The following is an 18,216-nucleotide window of genomic DNA, read 5'->3' as shown; positions in this document are numbered from 1 at the left end:
GAGTGTACAATTCAGGAGAAAATAGTTCAACAGAAACTAAATATATTACATGCAAGTTTAATGAAATATGTCAGCTAAATTTTGGTTTTATTAAAATCACTTTATGATTTTATATGTTTACAATCTTATCTGTTTTCTAGGAGCTGGGTCATTATCAAAGATCAGTGGACTCTCAGGTTTCCTCTTCACCTCTGCATCTGCAGAGTAGAACTGGGCAGAATCAGGATGAAGGCACCTCTCAGGCTCGGGAACCAGTCATCACCTCCACAGTGTCCTCTACTAACGGCTCTGTGGTGAGCACCATTAAAAGCTGGAAGACTGCACACCCTTCAGCGCTAGTCTCAAACCCCAATACGACTCCATCTGCACAAGGTCTCCCACGCCAGGAATATCGGAGAGCTCAGTCTGGTGCTGTAAGCCATCCAAACCACCAACAGAAGGCAAAAAGTCAGCATCAGGAACCCCATCTACCCTATCAAGGGCAAGACAGACCCCATTACACCCCAAAAGTGTCCTCAGCTCCTTCCTCTCTCAGCTCAGGGTTTCAGAGATCAGGAAATAGTGTTATCACCAGCAAGGCCATTGACAACCTCTTGCAGGCTACAAGTTCACCCCTTCATCACACACAGCCTGCAGTGTCTGTCACTGTGAACACAGCCCATCAACAACATTCTGACTCTTTGCATCATGAACTGCCTCACCAGGCAGCCCCAGTCTTATCTCAGGTGCCACCTGCCCAGACATATCAAAGGCCATGTAATCAACCTACCATCTCTAGCCCCCAGTCCATTGAGGAAGCACTCGAAAAGCTTGATGCTGAGCTTCATGACCATATGCGAGCTGAAGAGAGAAGGAAGGAACTGGAAAAAGAGGAGAGAAAACACAACAGGGAGCATAAAGTAGGAACCGAAAAGGTAAATGAGTCTGCAGCTGAGAATCTGGAGAGCTTGCTGTCAAATAGTGCTACTGATCCACCCCCTCCATGCCTGTCTCCAGCCATTACATCTTCCACGGTTTCACCACCAACCCAGACATCCCCACCTTGGCTGAGCAGGAGAGGTGTGCCTACACTTCAGTTGGCACCTGGTGCAAATCCTGTAGAAAGGTCTCGACCACCTCCTCTCACCCCTCAAACAGACTATGCCCGTGAAAAGCAGAGGCAGAGAGAGCAATGGAATGCTTCGATCACTCCTACTTCACAGAACACCTCAGGGATTCCTACATCTATATATTCCTCCAAACTTGTCCCAACAGATTCTGCCTGTTCATCCAAAGTCTCTACCATGCAGAAGAGCTCTCATAACATCAAGGCTATGGGCTCTGTCTCAAACCCTCCAAACCTGCGAGAACCCCCCAAACTCTACCAGGCATTTCCCAAGGACACTCTGCCATCTTCCTTACCAAAAGACACAAGTCCAGCCAATCTCCCCAAGCAGGCAAGTTGTGGGCTAGGCAGTTTAGGCAGCAGTTCTAGTAGCTCCACTGGGGATTCAGATAGTGCCCAGTTTGAGGAGGAACCATCTGAGCTTTTGCCTGATGGTTTGGCAAACATTATGAAGATGTTGGATGAGTCCATTAAGAAGGAGGAGGATCTATACTCTGGCCAGAGTGGTGGGCAGCCTGACCCAGAGCTACCATTTTCTCTTACAGTGGCACCGATAAAGAGTTATTCGTTTGCACCTGACCTCATGCCTGCTCTGAAACGGCCATCTACAGAGGATTATTCAACTGACACGCACGCTAGCCCACCTGTCCTGAGTCGTCAGGGATCTTTGGCATCTCCTTGCAGCCGTACGTCTTCGCTTGAGGAAGAGGAGGATACACTAAAAATCATCCAAAAATCTGACAGTATTGTCAGTACTCAATCTCAAGATAGTGGTGTTGGCATCACAGGAAGTAGTTATCGCCATAGTGACTTGGCCAAGCTATATGGACTATCTGAGGGAGTGAAGAGTGAGTGTGAGGAGGATGAGGAAGAGGCAGAACAAGAAGACGATACACCTTCCTATTCTCCACCACCTATGAGGCCACACCTGCATCAGACAGGTGTGAACAGCATGTTTAAAAACTTAGCCTCTATGCTGGAGAGCCAGAAGTATGCCTACCGTGGAGGGCCATTTGGTCGACCACCTCCTTCAGCTCTGGTAGGAGTGAAATACTCATCATCACTTTCATTGGGCCCAGATATCTGCAGACAACAAAGCACTTCTCCCACATCAGGTTCAACCAATCACCCAGGCTTTAGCCATCAAGCTCAATCCTCAATTAATTCTACCTCCGAACAAACCCATCCTCTCTCACCATCAGGATCAACACCAGAAAGAAAAGGAGATGTTTCAGTCTGCCAGTCGAATCTCTCTGGATGTGAGGAGGAAGAAGGAATGAGAAAGGGGCTGATGGATGAAGAAGTTCCTAGTATTGTAAAGGACTCCACAGAGGTTGAGAGGAAGCCCAAGCTCATAACAATCTCAGAATCATCGCTTGCAGAGCTGGGTCGTAGTTGTGAGGTGATGCTAAACCGACACAATCTCCCTTCAGTGGCATCATCAGACCGCAGTAAGAATCAGATGCTGCACATACCTGAGAAAGACAGGAAGAGGGAGTGGGACTATAACCAGAAGAAGCATAAACGCAGCAGCAGTAGCAAAAAACATGAGGAAAGGAAAGAGAAAAAGAAAAAACACAGAGAAAAACAAGAAAATATGTCCCTCTCTTCATCATCAAGTTCAAGTCGAAGGCACAAGGAAGGCAAACCCCACAAAGAGAAAAGGGCCCACTTAGACGGTCAGAAAAAGGAGCTCTGGGAGAAAGAAAGAGAAGGAGAGAAAAAGAAAAAGAAAGAGGAAGGAGGTGACAAGGAAGAATGGGTATGCCGGAACAAGGAGAAGAGTATTAAATCAGGGAGTTCTTCATTGGATCATACATTGTCTGCACCTGCATTGGGTTCTGCAGACTTCCAGAAGTTAAAGGCTCTGACAGATGGTCCACCCAAAGAGCTGAAAATTCGTCTGATTAAAGTGGAAAGTGGAGACAGAGAAACCTTCATTGCCTCTGAAGTTGAGGAGAAGAGAATTCCATTAGGTGAAATCACCATCAAAAACACAGCCAGTGAAATCATCAGATCATGCAAGTGAGTGAGAGTGACAATTGTTCAATATAGGTATTCTTAGCAACTTGTTACTAAGTTCACTTGCTATGAGAGTTAGAAATCCTGACCCTAAGGATCCAATCAAAGAACTACAGCTATGCTAAGGATTACTTTGACTTGCTACAGGCAAAATAAATATTAAGTGTTAAAAGTGAATATTAAGCAAGACTTATTGGTTCCAGGGGTGCCCGTGCTAAGGGGAAATTCAGAGAGTCCTATCTACTTCCATCTTTCTCTGTGAAACCTGTTATGACTATGGAGCACCCTATCCCACGGGAAAAGCTCAACCCTCCCACACCAAGTATCTATGTAAGTGCATCATAAACACAAACACACGGCTTCTTGTTTTATTATAGTTGTCGCTACGTAAAATATATGATTGAATGCTACAAATACAGTAGAAAGAGTAGCCATGTGTACTCTAAATAGGGCAAAAGAGTATAATGGTCTTGGTATTCTGTCATTTTCCATTACAGCTGGAGAGCAAGAGGGATGCTTTTTCTCCTGTGCTGCTTCAGTTCTGCACAGACCCCAAGAACCCCATTACTGTCATCAGAGGACTAGCAGGCTCTCTCAGATTGAGTGAGTACCATACAAAGTGCAGCATCAGTATTTCCTTTCCTGACAAGGAGGTCAATATTCAAAAAACTTTGTTCAATAATTGCATGGGTTGTGATTGTGCCTCCCCTTTTGATTTTGCTCTGGATACAGATTTGGGTCTCTTCTCCACAAAGTCACTGGTGGAGGCTAATGCAGAACATGCAGTGGAGGTGAGGACTCAGGTGCAGCAGCCAGCTGATGAGAACTGGGATCCCAGTGGCACTGGGCAAATCTGGCCATGTGAGAGCAGCCGATCACACACCACCATAGCCAAATATGCCCAGTACCAGGCCTCCAGCTTCCAGGAAAGCCTACAGGTCAGATTAACTTTTTAATGTTTGAGTAATATTAGTCTCTCTCTTTTTTTTTTCTTTTTTTTTTTTTTCTTTTCTTTTTTTTTTTTTTTTTTTTTTTTTTTTTCTTTTCTTTTTCTTTTTTTTTTTTAAACCATAACACTGAATCAGTTTTCAAGTATTTGTTCAGTCGAAATCACTCCGTTTTGTTTGTCTCTTCCCACAGGAAGAGAAAGACAGTGATGAGGATTTTGATGATGATGATGAGAAGAAACCTGTCGTTAACTCAGACAGCACAGGCAATAACCCCTCAACCTCCAGGTATTTTAAGCTAATTAAAATAGACTATTTGAAGCATGTTTTTCATCAGCCAATATTGAGATCTCGTTGTTTTATAGTTTTATTTAATCACCCTACCATGCATTCTTTCCTGTGCTTTTATCTCAGCTCAGAGCAGAAGCCTGTGGGGAAAATCATCAAATTTGGTACTAACATTGACCTCTCTGATCACAAGAGGTAAGAAAACTACTTGTTTATAGTACCTTATATTTGTCATCCTAAAAAAAATGGCTAGGGAAGGTTTGGTTCTAGAGACCTAATCTATTTAGCAATTTAAAGTCTAATACATGTCCAATACATTCAGAACCATTTGTCACATTTTTGAACCAAAGGATGTTGGACATGTAAAACGACTTCAGTAGTTTGTATTCCCGTTATTAAATGTATATTTTGTTTGCTTTCAGGTGGAAACCCCAGCTACAGGAGCTACAGAAGTTGCCAGCATTCATGCGTGTGTCCTCCAGTGGCAATATGCTCAGTCATGTAGGCCACACCATCCTAGGCATGAACACTGTACAGCTTTACATGAAGGTCCCTGGCAGTCGCACACCAGGTGGGTGTTTACGTGTGTGTGTGTGTTTTTAATGATGCATACACTGAGTTACCAGTTTAATATGTACACTTTGCTTTGTCTACATTCATTGGTGATTTTGTCAGGTAAATCTAGGTCAAATTTTGGGGGAGGTGTTGCTCTTTTGATTAAGGAACACAGTCAAGCACACGTTACCAACCCTCCTGCTGGAGTATCACCTGTTCTGCATATGTTACTGTTTTCCCTGCTCCCAATACACCCGATTCACCTAATCAGCCTTTCCTGAGTTGAAGTGTTAGAGCAGGGAAACCATGTGCAGGACAGCAGGTACTTCAGGACCAGAATACATCAGTTGATGTATTCTTATAAAGTGCACATAAATGGTAGGTGTACCTAATACACTGCCAACCCAGTATACAGTGTTACCTAGACAAAAGTGTTGCCTAGACAAAAGAAATATGCATATTGTTTGGCTTGTGATTAATATGTATGGGTCTATTTTCATATGTGTGTACCTAGGTCACCAGGAGAATAATAATTTCTGCTCTGTAAACATTAACATTGGCCCCGGAGACTGTGAGTGGTTTGCTGTCCATGATGACTACTGGGAATCCATCAGTGATATCTGTGAGAAGTAAGAAACCATGTTACTCAATTCAATCACTGACTCAGCATTTTCATCATGGAAATTTGACCAAATATTTTGAAAATGAAAAGAGGAGTATGATCCTAGTATTTTAGATTAAATCTGCCTAATGGCAAATTAGGTTATAAGCAGTTTAACCCATTTCATATAATCAAGTTTGCACACATTTGGGCTCTAGTTTTGGGTTTGTCTGTTAGAAATATTATCTGATTGGTTGCATTTTTTCCATGATCACTTTCAGGCATGGAGTAGATTATTTAACTGGCTCATGGTGGCCAGTGTTGGAAGATCTCTACAATTCCAATATCCCAGTGTACCGCTTCATCCAGAGGCCTGGAGACTTGGTGTGGATCAATGCAGGCACTGTGCATTGGGTCCAGGCTGTGGGTTGGTGCAATAACATTGCATGGAACGTGGGTCCTCTGAATGGTAGGTTTCACCTAGCGGCCAGACTGGATATAAATAATAGTGGGCATTTTGGGAATCTATATTAATGGAGTCAAATAAAACCCATGTAAAGACACAATAATTCAGTAACTCTTCAGTAGCCTTTCTTTTGCACTCTTGTGACTGTGTACATTTTATTGTGTTTTAAGCATACCAGTACCAGTTGGCTCTGGAAAGATTTGAATGGAATGAGGTGAAGAAGGTCAAGTCCATTGTGCCCATGATTCATGTTTCCTGGAATATCGCCCGCACGGTGAAAATTACAGACTCCGGAATTTACAAGATGATTAAGTGAGTATCTGCTACACATAGTAACAAGAAACATCATAATGGTTACTGCGTGTGTAATTTTAAAGTGATTCTGTTTAAGGTAAATAAAAAAAATCATATTTCAATAAGGTGTTTAAGTCAAATGTAAGCATATTAAATATTCCTAATTTGTATGTACTGTACCCTGAGTGTGAACTGTACTTGATAACTTTCTTGTCCATTCTCAGACACTGCCTCCTGCAGTCCCTGAAGCACATTCAAATTCTGAGAGACCAACTGGTAGCTGCAGGGAAGAAGATCTCTTACCAAAGCAGAGTAAAAGACGAACCAGCATACTATTGCAATGAGTGTGATGTAAGTATTTCAGTGTGCTCATTCAATGTCCTCATTCTGTAATCTAGACCAGAGTAAGACCCTACATTTGACTCTGCAACTATAGCCACATATCCACCGAAATTACCCGGAACAATTATGGCACTTTTTGATAACGACACTGCAACAACAAGAAGAAGCATGGAGGAGACTCAAGCTGTGCTGCTGTTGATTGTGATGTAATGCTTTGCTAACGAGAAAACTCTGAAAAAGAGACGAGCAGTGGTAGTAAAGCGAATTCAGAATGCTCATAATGCTAGACTTTAATGAGTCTTTATTGGTCACATATACAATAGAGCACAGTGAAATTGTTTTCTTCACATACCCCAGCCTGTCAGGAAGCTGGGGTCAGAGCGCGGGGTCAGCCATGATACGGCACCCCTGGAGCAGAGAGGGTTAAGGGCCTTGCTCAAGGGCCCAACAGTGGCAGGGTGGCAGTTCTTCCGATCAGTAACCCAGAGCCTTAACCGCCAAGCCACCACTGCCCCATACTTGATGTAAGCAAATGGATTTTATCAGCTATTGTGGAGATAACTGAGATGAACGCACGCTCATGATCTTCTCTCTGTGCTGTTTTCCAGTGTGAACATTGCCCAGCTCGCTTAACCCACTTGATATTTTTAAGTATACTTTTTCACTGCGGGTCGCCGTTTCCAGTTCCCGCTGCATTTCATCCTCGACATAAATACTTATTAAAGCCTGAACCTCGTCGTCGGTCCATCCTTCGTATTTTTTAAGAAACCCCTTCGAGTTGATTTGAATCGCAATAAAAAACTGTTACTGTATGCACCTCAACAGGTGGTTGGGAAAAAAAATGCTGCGTGCACTCAACCAATCATCATGGTCAGCACCCAATTTCCACTCCCTAAAGGTATTGAACTTTGAAAAAGTACCACCTCCCGAGCAGGGACTTTCTGAGGGGGAAATATTTTACCTGGAGCTTAATTTAGACTGGTCCCTGTGGTGGAGAAACACCCAGTACCTCCAAAAGTCCCTAGTTCCTGGGGAAAGTTCCTACAGTGGAACCGCAGCTTATGAGGGTCTATATCAGACATGTGGACTCAGCAAAGTATTTATCAGCGCTCGGTTCACAGTAAATGCCGCGCCACACCAACTTCGTCTCTGTGTGTGCTGAAAGTTTGAGTTGCTTATATCGTGCATTTAGAGGTTTACAGTATTTCACCTGACTGGTAACGAGAAGTGAATAAAAAAATAAATATTGCCAACTAAAAGGAGCAAGACTTATTTCTTGCGGTTTTCCGCCAAAATAAAAGCCACAAGGTCTAACTCATAAAAGTGAATTAAGTCAGAAATATTACTATTGTTATATTACTATTATTATTATTATTATTATTATTATTATTATTATTATTATTATTTGTACCCCAAATAAAAATGTATAATTCAGTGCAATAGTAATATTACAAAATGGCAAAGTTTAAAATATATATATAATTTCTTCTGTAAAAAAATATATATATATTTTCTTTACAAAATTGATGTTCATTTATAACACTATTTATTACATTACCCTGGCATTAAATTACCAAAAAAAAATGGGTAAACACAACACTCTGAGGGTTTTTTTTAAATACAGCTGCTGAGGGAGTGATGGTAAATTCAACATATTTTCTCTTCTGACTGCTGTAATCCATCTCTCTCTATTTTTTTTTTCCTTCCCTGTTGGAGCAAATAAATAGTAATGCAAAAAGGATATTTGCTATGGTCTCGGATATACCTCTATAGAGGTTATTTACCCTGCTATAGTTTACTTAAACCCAGAAATGGATGTATATGCATGAACACAATCAATTATAGCTGCTGTATCTTGTAGCCTGATTGAAGTGACGTGCAGGTCTTAAATTTTTTTTTGGAAATGTCTTGATTATAGTATTAAAAACTATTACATTTGAAGGGCTGATATCTGCAGATACCCTGTCACTGTAGTAAACTTGGTTTAATATTCAGCATTTGTTTGACATTCTGGATTAAGTTCTTTCCCACAAGTTCTCAAAAATTATTATAGTCACAACAGCTGCAGTCTCGGGCACAGAAGAAACAACAAAATGGACTACAATCTCAATCTTTTCATAGAACTCCAAGATTATATTCTTTTATCTGACATGGATTAAGCAAGCTTAAACTTTTTGCAATGCAAATATTTGCATTGCTGCTATGGTTTGCAACCATCTGAAACTACCGGAATATACATAAGCATGCATTGAACATGAAGTACTATGTGAATGTATGTGTATAAGAGCTATTAAATCTTACATAGATATATTAAAGTCTGTGACCATTTGACATAACATAAACTTGTGATTGTAGTCTATTGTAGTCTTTCATCCGTCATGGAAACTGTCATTGTTATGATTATATTACATTTTGACAATGTATTGGCTAAGAACAGAATGCCAAATGTCACCCGAATGGCAAATATAAAAAAAATTTTTTACTTAGCACTCAGACCACTATGTACCACTATGAACAAAATATAACCATTTGTTTTATTTATGGCCATGGTTAAGCATTAAAAGGTAGTAATCATTGCTGCCATTCATTTGTGTGTAAAGCAAGTGATTTTTACATAGCTGGGCCTTTTTATAAACGATAGTTGAATCCCCCTGATCTACATAATGCATTTCTGTTTAAAGGTGGAGGTTTTTAACCTGCTGTTTGTGACGAGTGAGAGTGGCAGTAAGAAGTTGTACGTGGTGCATTGTGAGGACTGTGCTAGGCAGCGCAGCCCCAATTTCTCCAACGTAGTAGTGCTGGAACAATACCGTATCGAGGACCTGATGAACACCTATGACACCTTCAGCTTGGTGAGAACGCACATACGCAAAAACACTTCATTTATAGCCTTTACACTATATGCAAACAATCTAATACACTGAAGTTACACTGTATTAGAATTATACTGTAATGTACTACCATTTATTAACTTTATTTATGTATTTTGTTTTGTGTTTAGGCTTCCAGCTCTCGGTGAAATCAACTCTGCCATCCACCCCAGCCATAACCAAAAGTCTTGCTTACTAGGACAATTACTTTATTTGTTTTAGTAAAATCTTTAGTGGGTTTTTTTCCTGCATTTATCATTTTTAAAATACTACTACTGCTAATACTTGTTGAACAGCCGATCATAGACCAGTTTACATCGTTGTTTACAAAACCAATAAGTCAACCTCTGACTGGTGTTAAGGGACTTTACAGCGGAATGCAGTTTGTGCTGTCAATTGTAATTAATGACAAAAAAGGCATCTTGGATTTTATGTACTTTGCATTTTTATTACTTTTGGGTTCTCTTTCTGTCTTGAATACTGAAATGTGTAAATGCTGTTTATATTTTTCATGGGTGCTGGTTTGTTTTTTTCTATTAATTTATTTTAAAATCTAGAACAACCTAGATGTATACCACATTGGCCTTGTGACTTGTATTTAGTGAAGATATAAATGAATAATACTAATAATAGATATATGAACATTTTTCTAAAGCATTAAGAATACAAAAAAAAAATAACTTTGTTTGGAATGGTTCAAAATATACGGGTTTAAAAAAAAAACTTTTTCAATTTTACATACTGTCTGAGAAGCTTGTGTAGTTATCATGATTTTATTTACTTAAAATACAATCCATTGTTACGAGAGCATTTTAAGATTACATCAGGTCATTTTCCATTATTTTATTTTTTTTTTTTTTGCGAGATTACAATTCGTCGTCGATTTTAGTGAATTTTTTTTACCTCTTTTTTTTTTTTTTTTTTGCTTAATAGATTTATTCACACTTTTTTTTTTTTTCTTTTTTACAATTGTACATTTTATTTAACTTCTTTTCTATTTATTGATTATATTCTCCTTGTTTAGGGTCATCAGAGACGTCTGTTTTCCATTATTTGTAGTGTATAAGTTTTGGAAGGAGAGTTTCAGAGGTGCTTAGTCAATAAAAGGAGTAATGTTTTCTGGCCTTTAAACTGTCCTCATGGGCTGATGCATAACCCCATGAGGAGAGTCTGAGGGACTCCTCTGTCCTGTAGAGTATAGAAGGCAGAGCAGTTGTAGTTTGTTAAACTAAAAGCTGTCTTGTGTATAGGGATGCAAAAGGCCCCTTTTTTAAACCAACATTAGCAGCAAAATCGGAAATGCGAATAAATTCGGAGCTGTTTCTAAGTATCTACGTATTTCATGGTGCTTGAGTTTGTTTGAAATGTTTTATATGAGAGAACAGTCGCTATGCCAACCATGAGGCAGAATCTCTGGTTATACTAAATCTGACTGCAGTTGGTTATCATAAACCAAATATTGAGGGTTTTTAAGCATTTTTGTTTGTTTGAAAAATCACATGAAACTGTAAATACTGTGGCATTTTACTGGAATGAGGTTAAGTGTGAATCGAATTGTTCATTCGAAACTGTAAGTTCTCTTTAATTTTGTCTTAAGCTTGAATCAGTTATTTCATGTATAATGAAACTGTTGGTTACGATTACGATACAGAAGGTGCTGTTCTCTTTGAACTACTGTCTTTCAGTTTTGTTTCTAAAGAAAAAAATCTATTTTCCCTGTTGCAATATATCTTCTGTTTTGTGGTCATTTATTTAAAATTCTGCACTGTTTTTAGAGCGTTCACACAGAAAGCAAACTGAGCCAGACACATCTTAAAACACTTCATGAATTTGTGTGACATTACTATGATTATTAATATTAAAAGCTTTTGATAAACTTTGAGTGTAATTCATCTGTTAATTAAAGGACTCTGTCTTTCCTATTGCTTGCATTTAAAATTAGGGTAGAGCGTGAACGCAGTCCCCCGCTACCAGAAATTATGCAGTCTACATTCAGTCTACAGCCATTGGTGAGTCTACAGTTGTGCAAAGTCAACGGCGACTGTAGACAGTTATGCCTTCTGATTGGTTGAGAGTCTACAGTCACTGTATTGCTTGTAATTTACTTTAAAAGAAAATATCAGGAATCCATACCTGTGATCATTCAAAAGCTTTCAAATTAGAGCTTAGATTGCATCTCATTAGTAAGTGCAGGTGATTGTGTAACTAGCAAACAAAGCCTGTGCATGATGCAGTATACAGTTATGTATGGTTATGATAGAATAATATAATATGGTATTATATGTGAAGAATTAAACAATTGGGTGAGAGCTTAAGTATGTCTCTCAAACCCATTGAAAAGGTACTGCAGAGATTATATGCAGTGACCTGTCACTGTTTTATTCAACCATAAATTATACTGTCAGATGTTGAGGTAAAGTGGTGTCGGTTTTATGTCATCTCTGGCAAACACACAGAAGCATGTGAAACATTTGTTTCAAGTTCTATAGCAAATAAGTTACTGTCGCTTTTTATAACATGAATGTTCAATAATAATAATAATAATGTTTAATTTGTATAGCAGCTTTCCAGAGCACAAGGGCACTTCACAATTAAAGTCAATAACAATACAGTAAAACAGTCAAACATATGGGTCATATGGACAGTGGACATATGCCCAGTCCAGATCAAGAAACAATGCAGTTGAATAGTTATAATAAATCTTAGAACATTCAAATCCATAACAAGGGACAGACAGTTAGCGTCATGTAGACAGCACAGAAAGTGTAAGCAGTATAAACAGCCAAACATGAGTAGTACATGAAGCAGGAAAACATTATGACTGATAATATTTGGTGAACAATGGATTTTGAACTGAGTTTTGAACTTTGAGATGTAGGTAGTTGTCCTGAATTGCCAGGGGGAATGAGTTCCATAACTTCGGTCCCACAACAGAAAAAGACTATCTTTGATTCGTCTGTCAGAGCACATTATTCCAAAAGGCCTGGACTACAAACTGTAGTCTTGCAAAGGCTTTTTCCTGGCACACCTGCCTTGCAGGTAAATCTCTTTCGTAACTGTAGCAACACCTGCAAGACTTACTAGCAGATCCTGTGATTAAATTTCGGGGTTCTTGGAGACTTCTGTTTGCATCAGATGGTCTGCTCTTGGGCTGAATTTGCTGGGACGGCCGTTCCCGGACAAATGGCAGTCATTTGAAATCTGCACCATTTATAGATTATTTTCCCTACAATGGAATGATGTATTTCAATTTAATTTGGAGATCTTTTAAATCCCTTGCCAGACTCATAGGCATCCACAACCTTCTTTCTGAAGGCCCTACAAAACTCTTTAGATCTTGGCATGAGGACACTACACACCTCAATAACAAAGGGAACACCAGACACTAGACATAAGAAGGGTATAAATAAGACAGATTCCACCTGAACTGCCTAAGCAGCTTCTAATCACTGACACTTGATTCTACCTTTATGGATTTGAAGGTGTGATAAATATAGGGGTGCACTTACTTTTTCCATGTGATTGATCTGTTTGTTGTTAATTTAAATTTTTAAAATGACTACAAAATGTCAATTGTGTATCAACTTTATTAATATGTTTCAAAGAGGATCAAATGTTTGCTCATCCAAATATCTCAAAAAAGTCAACATGGGGTGTACTTATATTTTCCCCACATTACTGTATGTAAAAAATATTTTTGGGTTGTGTTTTTTTCTTTTGGCAAATTACATTCGTATCCTCATCTGTGCCCATGCTCTTAAAACTAGCCTGGACATGCTAATTTTAATAAATCATAATACTAAAAGTTGTCTCCTGAAAACATAACATTTTCAAATACATACATTTAGAAAACGAAAATACTTTAGTCAAATACCAAAAGCTTAACAATGGCGCTATCTTCTGGATTAATAATGTAACTTAAATAAAGACACAGAACTACTGTTTTCTTTTATTTTACAGCAAAATCAGGGGAGAGCGCGAACGCAGTCCCCCACTACCACAAATTATGCAGTCGAGATTCCCACATTTGGGGAATTCGCAGGGGTCAGCACAACCGGAGTGCAATGGCTGAGCCTCGCCCTGGGTGAACCACCTTCTTGATCATGGTATCTCCCCTGCCAGGTAAGTATGAGTTGAATACGGACTGCAGAGCGCCGCTACAACCACACACACTCTTTACCATCATGGTGAGTGACATTTACTCACTCATTACACACACATATATCCACATCTACACAACACAGTCTATACACTGCTGATAATGAATAGTGAGTTTCTTAATGATGTGCTCGTTTATTTCACAACAAAACTACAGAATGAAATCTCCCATGATGCACTGCTCCTGAATATGTAATGAGAGCTACGCTACCCCGGAAGTAATTTCTTCTTCTTTTAGACTTAGTGCGTCCCAAATCACACATTTGTGCACTGTTCTACACTTGTTTGATAAATAATGTGATTAGTGTTAGATTAGATGTGATTAGCATCTATATGGCTTTTACTAGAGTCAAGAGGAACAAAGTCATGATTATGAACAAACACACAATTCATTTCAGTATCCAATTATGCATTTTCATTTTTAAAATTCATTTAAACTCTATATCTGACTGTTATGACTATGGACAAATTTTGAATTTTTCAGTTGAACATTGTTGCTGGGGTTTTTTTTTCCAAATACAAGATTCCATATAATGTTAAGTAGCATTATATATGCTTAACTGTATATATCATCCTAATCTGAAATGTTAATTGTAAAAATGTTTCTAGTCTGAATTGTTTATCTGTATATATGTTAATAGTTGGTAAGGTTGATTAGAAATCTGAAATGTTGATTTGTAAATTTGTATAGATCTAAGTTGTAGAAAGCTTACATATTTCATGAATTTGTAATTCCAAGGGCCCTAATGAAAAACAGCACCTGCTGAGTGGGTCACTCTTGTTAAATATGTTCAAACAAACAAACAAACAAACAAACAAATAAATAAATAAAGTTATTTATTATTTATAAATTTTCTTAGGTATAAATTGACAACCTCTCCAGATTTAAGAGAAAGTTACGTGGGGGACTAAAAACAGAACACACGAGCAACATCAAAGGTAAAATCACTGCTTTAAAAATTAAAACTTTACCTTCGATTGTCAGCTGTCTTAGTCCCCAAAAGCCCAGTTTTTGCCTGACTTTCCCTAACACGTCGGCCCAGTTTCCACGTCCTCCACCCTCTTTGTCAAATTTTACTCCTAAAAGCCGTAGGTCGGTTTTAAAAACCAATTCCAGTCCGCCTGTGTCCACGCTACCCCACGGCCCGAAGAGCTGGGCCTCGGACTTGCTCCCGTTGAGCTTGGCGCCCGAGGCTCGACCGTACCAGTCAGTCAGGTCCATTGCTCTTCGCATGGATAAAACGTCTGTGGCTAAAAGGGTTACGTCGTCCATGTATAAAACGCACGTCGCGGTCAGTCCACCCGTCCCAGGCACTTCAAGTCCTTTGATCCATTTATCCCTTCTCAAGATCTGTGCCAGTGGCTCGATACAAGCCACATACAGGAGGGGAGATAAAGGACACCCCTGACGGACGCCACTGCGGATATTCACCGCCTTGGACACGTGCCCGTTTACCAACATTCTACTGATTATACCCTTATATAGTAATCCCACCCAGGCTATGAACCTATCAGGGAACCCCATTTTGTCCAGTACCAATAAAGACAGCTGTCTTTCTACGATCTTTTAAAACAGAAAATAAATGACTTTACTGTGAGGTAGTCAGGTACAGTTTGGTTTAAAACTGCAGCCAAAAGTCGGAGTAGCGAGTTTGGTTTTCATGGCAGATAAATTAAGATGTATGTAAAAGTACAGACTTGTACAAATCCACACTGGTCCTTTATGAACAATTAAAAATCCTTTTCTGTAGTGAACTATGAATTCAGCGTAAACTGTGAATTCAGTGAGACTATAACCCGCTTAAATGCAAAAATTCTACAAACAAATTAATTACAAGTATAGCGTTCACTTCCGTGTAAGTAATTACCACCACAAACATACAATCATTATCTTTCATTGACAGTAATAAAAGGGGTGCATCATTAACGTCACGCGCGTTTATTTATTTACCTTTTAAAAATATTTTCTTGTTGAAGCAGTTTTCGTAGCTATTTCTATTGGCAGTTAGTTTAAGATGAAAATATTACAATTATAAACTGACGCTAATGTTAAAAAAGCGGTTTTATTGAAGTTCACGCTACACATACAGGGATAGACAACAGTTACTCTGATCACAACGTATAAACATTCAAAGATTTTCACTGCAAAAACCATTCCATTATCTTTTCTTGGACAGTATAAGGGGGGTGCACCGTTCCCGGAAGTACTGCAATACCGAGTCGATGCGTGGAGTGGACGGAGCAAGCCCCTATTCCATCTCCCTGCTCCAAAAATCAATTTAATATATGGTCCCCGGGTAGGGGACGTATCAGATATTAAACTGATAAGAACAGATACTACACTTGATCTTAGCCAAAAGGCCGAGAAGCGATACCTGAACTGATAAACCACGAGGAGGGACATCCTTCACTACACAACACACGAGGACCACAAATACTACTTTATTCACTAAATAGTTAATAAAATATATAACCCGCACTGTTACCATGTAATAACGCAAGAAACCCTCAAAGAAAACCGACACAAACACACAGAAGAACTAAATCTTTAAAAACACACGAACACACACGAATAGAGGAGGAGAAAATGCTAATGAAGTCGTACACTAACCAATCAGAAAAATACAACCTCACCTAAACTATATAAAGAAAAAACCTCTTAAAGGAAAAAAACACATTAATCTGACAAACTCCGCCACACATATTCACTAACCTTGGTCAGAGTATATCAGTATGAGATAGGTTTTAGACGACCTTAGACGACCTGGGACGACTGAGCAGCTCCGAAACGGCAAATCTTGGGGGTGTTTCCAGTATGCAGTAGTTAATACCTACCAAAAGTGGTGCAAGGAAGGACAACTGGTGAACCGGCGACAGGCATTTTCTAAATAAATGAACAGACTGAATTTAAAACTATTTAAAAGGAACAGATTATGTATTAAATGGTCAACATTTTAACAGATGACGGAAATATTGTTTTGGATTAAAGTAATAAATAATAGCTCGCCTCTTGGTGGCCAAATGAGGTATTGCAGGGGGAAAACCAGAAACGTGACGGTTGGCCAACATTAGTTTTCACAATTCACGGTACGCATTCTCACTTTATATTTTATACGGATATTTATTTGGTAAAGCGTAGGCATAATTTAGGCAATACTACAATCCATTAATTTAATAAATGTATCACAGGTTCTGGTATTCAGCGGTACACAGATGCAAAACATGGGTCTTTTTGTTTGCAGTTTTAGCACTACTCCAAAACACGAAGACAGAAAGTGCAAAGCGTGCTTAAACTGCAAACATGAAGACTCATGTAGTGCACCTGTGCAATGTTTCAGCAACACATGCAATATTTTCTGAATCAAAATTTGCTCTGAGCCCTCTCTTACTTTCACATGGTGCTATTTCTTTACCATCCAGTAATAATTAAACAGATCTGGTGAGGGTTGGTGAAGGCCAGCTTTGTCATTTGCCCAAAACTCAGATAAAATGTTTCCACAATATCTTAAGGTTTAGTTACTCAAGTAGGATTGATGGTAGACTTAATGTAGGTTTTGCTTGTTTCACATCTGTCTAAACGGCTACACTGCTATAGTTTCATTAACTTCTTTTCAGTGTTGTTTATTCTAAGCATGTTATATTTAGAACCAATCTGAATTACAGGCATGGATAGCATGACTACAACAAACAATTACAGTTGCTTATGAGGAATAATATTCAAATGACCGGACTTTCACAAAAATGGCACCACCTTGCACTACAAATTCAAGAACTGTACTAGCACATATTAAAATTGCATATACAAAACATTCTGCTAGGTATACACATATCTACCTTTATATAAACACCTGCAAAAAGAAATATGTCTGCTTGGTGCTAAAGAGTAATAAATTTAAAGAGTATTATTTAGAGATGCACCGATACAAAATTTCTCTGCCAATACCGATAACCTGTGTAAAATTTTATCAGTGCAGAGATTACAGAGCTTACAAACTGCAGTTTTGTCGTCATTCCACACAAGAGACATCTTTACACACAGCACGTAATCGATGTGTTTTCCCACCCTCTTTTGATTGACAGGATGTAATCGGCCCTGATCATCGGATGATTTAAACCTAAGGTACAACTATTTCTCAGTCATGCTGCTGTCACTATGCAGTGCTAAGTTTACTTCTGTCCTTTAAAAGAAATGAATTTAGTAGATTTGTTCAGTCCTTCAAAAGCTAAAAGGCTTTAGTCCTATTTTTGGTCAGCATGGGCACTCTGACCGGTCTGCAGCTATGCAGCCCCATACACAGCAAGCTGCGATGCACTGTGTTCTAACACCTTTCTATCAGAGCCAGCATTAACTTTTTCAGAAGTTTGTGCTAGAGTAGCTCTTCTGTGGGATTGGACCACACGGGCTAGCCTTTGCTCGCCACACACATGAAGAGGCATTGGATGTTCATGACCCTGTCAACGGTTCATCGGTTGTCCATCCTTGAACCATTTTTGGTAGGTACTAACCACTACATACCAGGAACACCCTGTTTTGGAGATGCACTGTCCTAGTTTTCTAGCCATCACAA

At 39.1% G+C, this 18,216-nt stretch overlaps 1 protein-coding gene and 2 non-coding genes across 6 annotated transcripts in view; 1 reads left to right on the top strand and 2 right to left on the bottom strand.

The window, feature by feature from the left end:
* Window positions 1–11,367, top strand: part of kdm6ba (lysine (K)-specific demethylase 6B, a) — a 92,308-nt gene extending 80,941 nt beyond the window's left edge. For all 4 annotated transcript variants that reach the window (XM_047156842.2, XM_017472048.3, XM_017472049.3 and 1 more), the window contains 13 exons: window positions 141–3,130; window positions 3,331–3,457; window positions 3,625–3,730; window positions 3,860–4,065; window positions 4,268–4,362; window positions 4,489–4,557; window positions 4,785–4,933; window positions 5,432–5,546; window positions 5,800–5,987; window positions 6,155–6,296; window positions 6,503–6,629; window positions 9,302–9,472; window positions 9,622–11,367. In XM_047156842.2, the coding sequence (XP_047012798.2) occupies window positions 141–3,130; window positions 3,331–3,457; window positions 3,625–3,730; window positions 3,860–4,065; window positions 4,268–4,362; window positions 4,489–4,557; window positions 4,785–4,933; window positions 5,432–5,546; window positions 5,800–5,987; window positions 6,155–6,296; window positions 6,503–6,629; window positions 9,302–9,472; window positions 9,622–9,639 (4,503 nt within the window). In that variant the 3' untranslated portion in view covers window positions 9,640–11,367. The remainder of the gene's footprint in view (window positions 1–140; window positions 3,131–3,330; window positions 3,458–3,624; window positions 3,731–3,859; window positions 4,066–4,267; window positions 4,363–4,488; window positions 4,558–4,784; window positions 4,934–5,431; window positions 5,547–5,799; window positions 5,988–6,154; window positions 6,297–6,502; window positions 6,630–9,301; window positions 9,473–9,621) is intronic.
* Window positions 11,368–13,456: 2,089 nt separating this feature from the next.
* On the bottom strand, window positions 13,457–13,620 carry LOC124628360 (U1 spliceosomal RNA). Its single transcript, XR_006982861.1, has one exon. It is a non-coding gene; the product is annotated as a U1 spliceosomal RNA (small nuclear RNA).
* Window positions 13,621–15,830: 2,210 nt separating this feature from the next.
* LOC124628368 (U2 spliceosomal RNA) lies at window positions 15,831–16,021 on the bottom strand. The gene has a single exon (XR_006982869.1). It is a non-coding gene; the product is annotated as a U2 spliceosomal RNA (small nuclear RNA).
* Window positions 16,022–18,216: the final 2,195 nt, after the last annotated feature.

Source organism: Ictalurus punctatus, chromosome 7, assembly GCF_001660625.3.
Source record: "Ictalurus punctatus breed USDA103 chromosome 7, Coco_2.0, whole genome shotgun sequence".
NCBI classification, from domain to species: domain Eukaryota; kingdom Metazoa; phylum Chordata; class Actinopteri; order Siluriformes; family Ictaluridae; genus Ictalurus; species Ictalurus punctatus.
The sequence above is the reverse complement of the archived record's forward strand: the minus strand, read 5'-3'. Positions and strand labels throughout refer to the sequence as shown.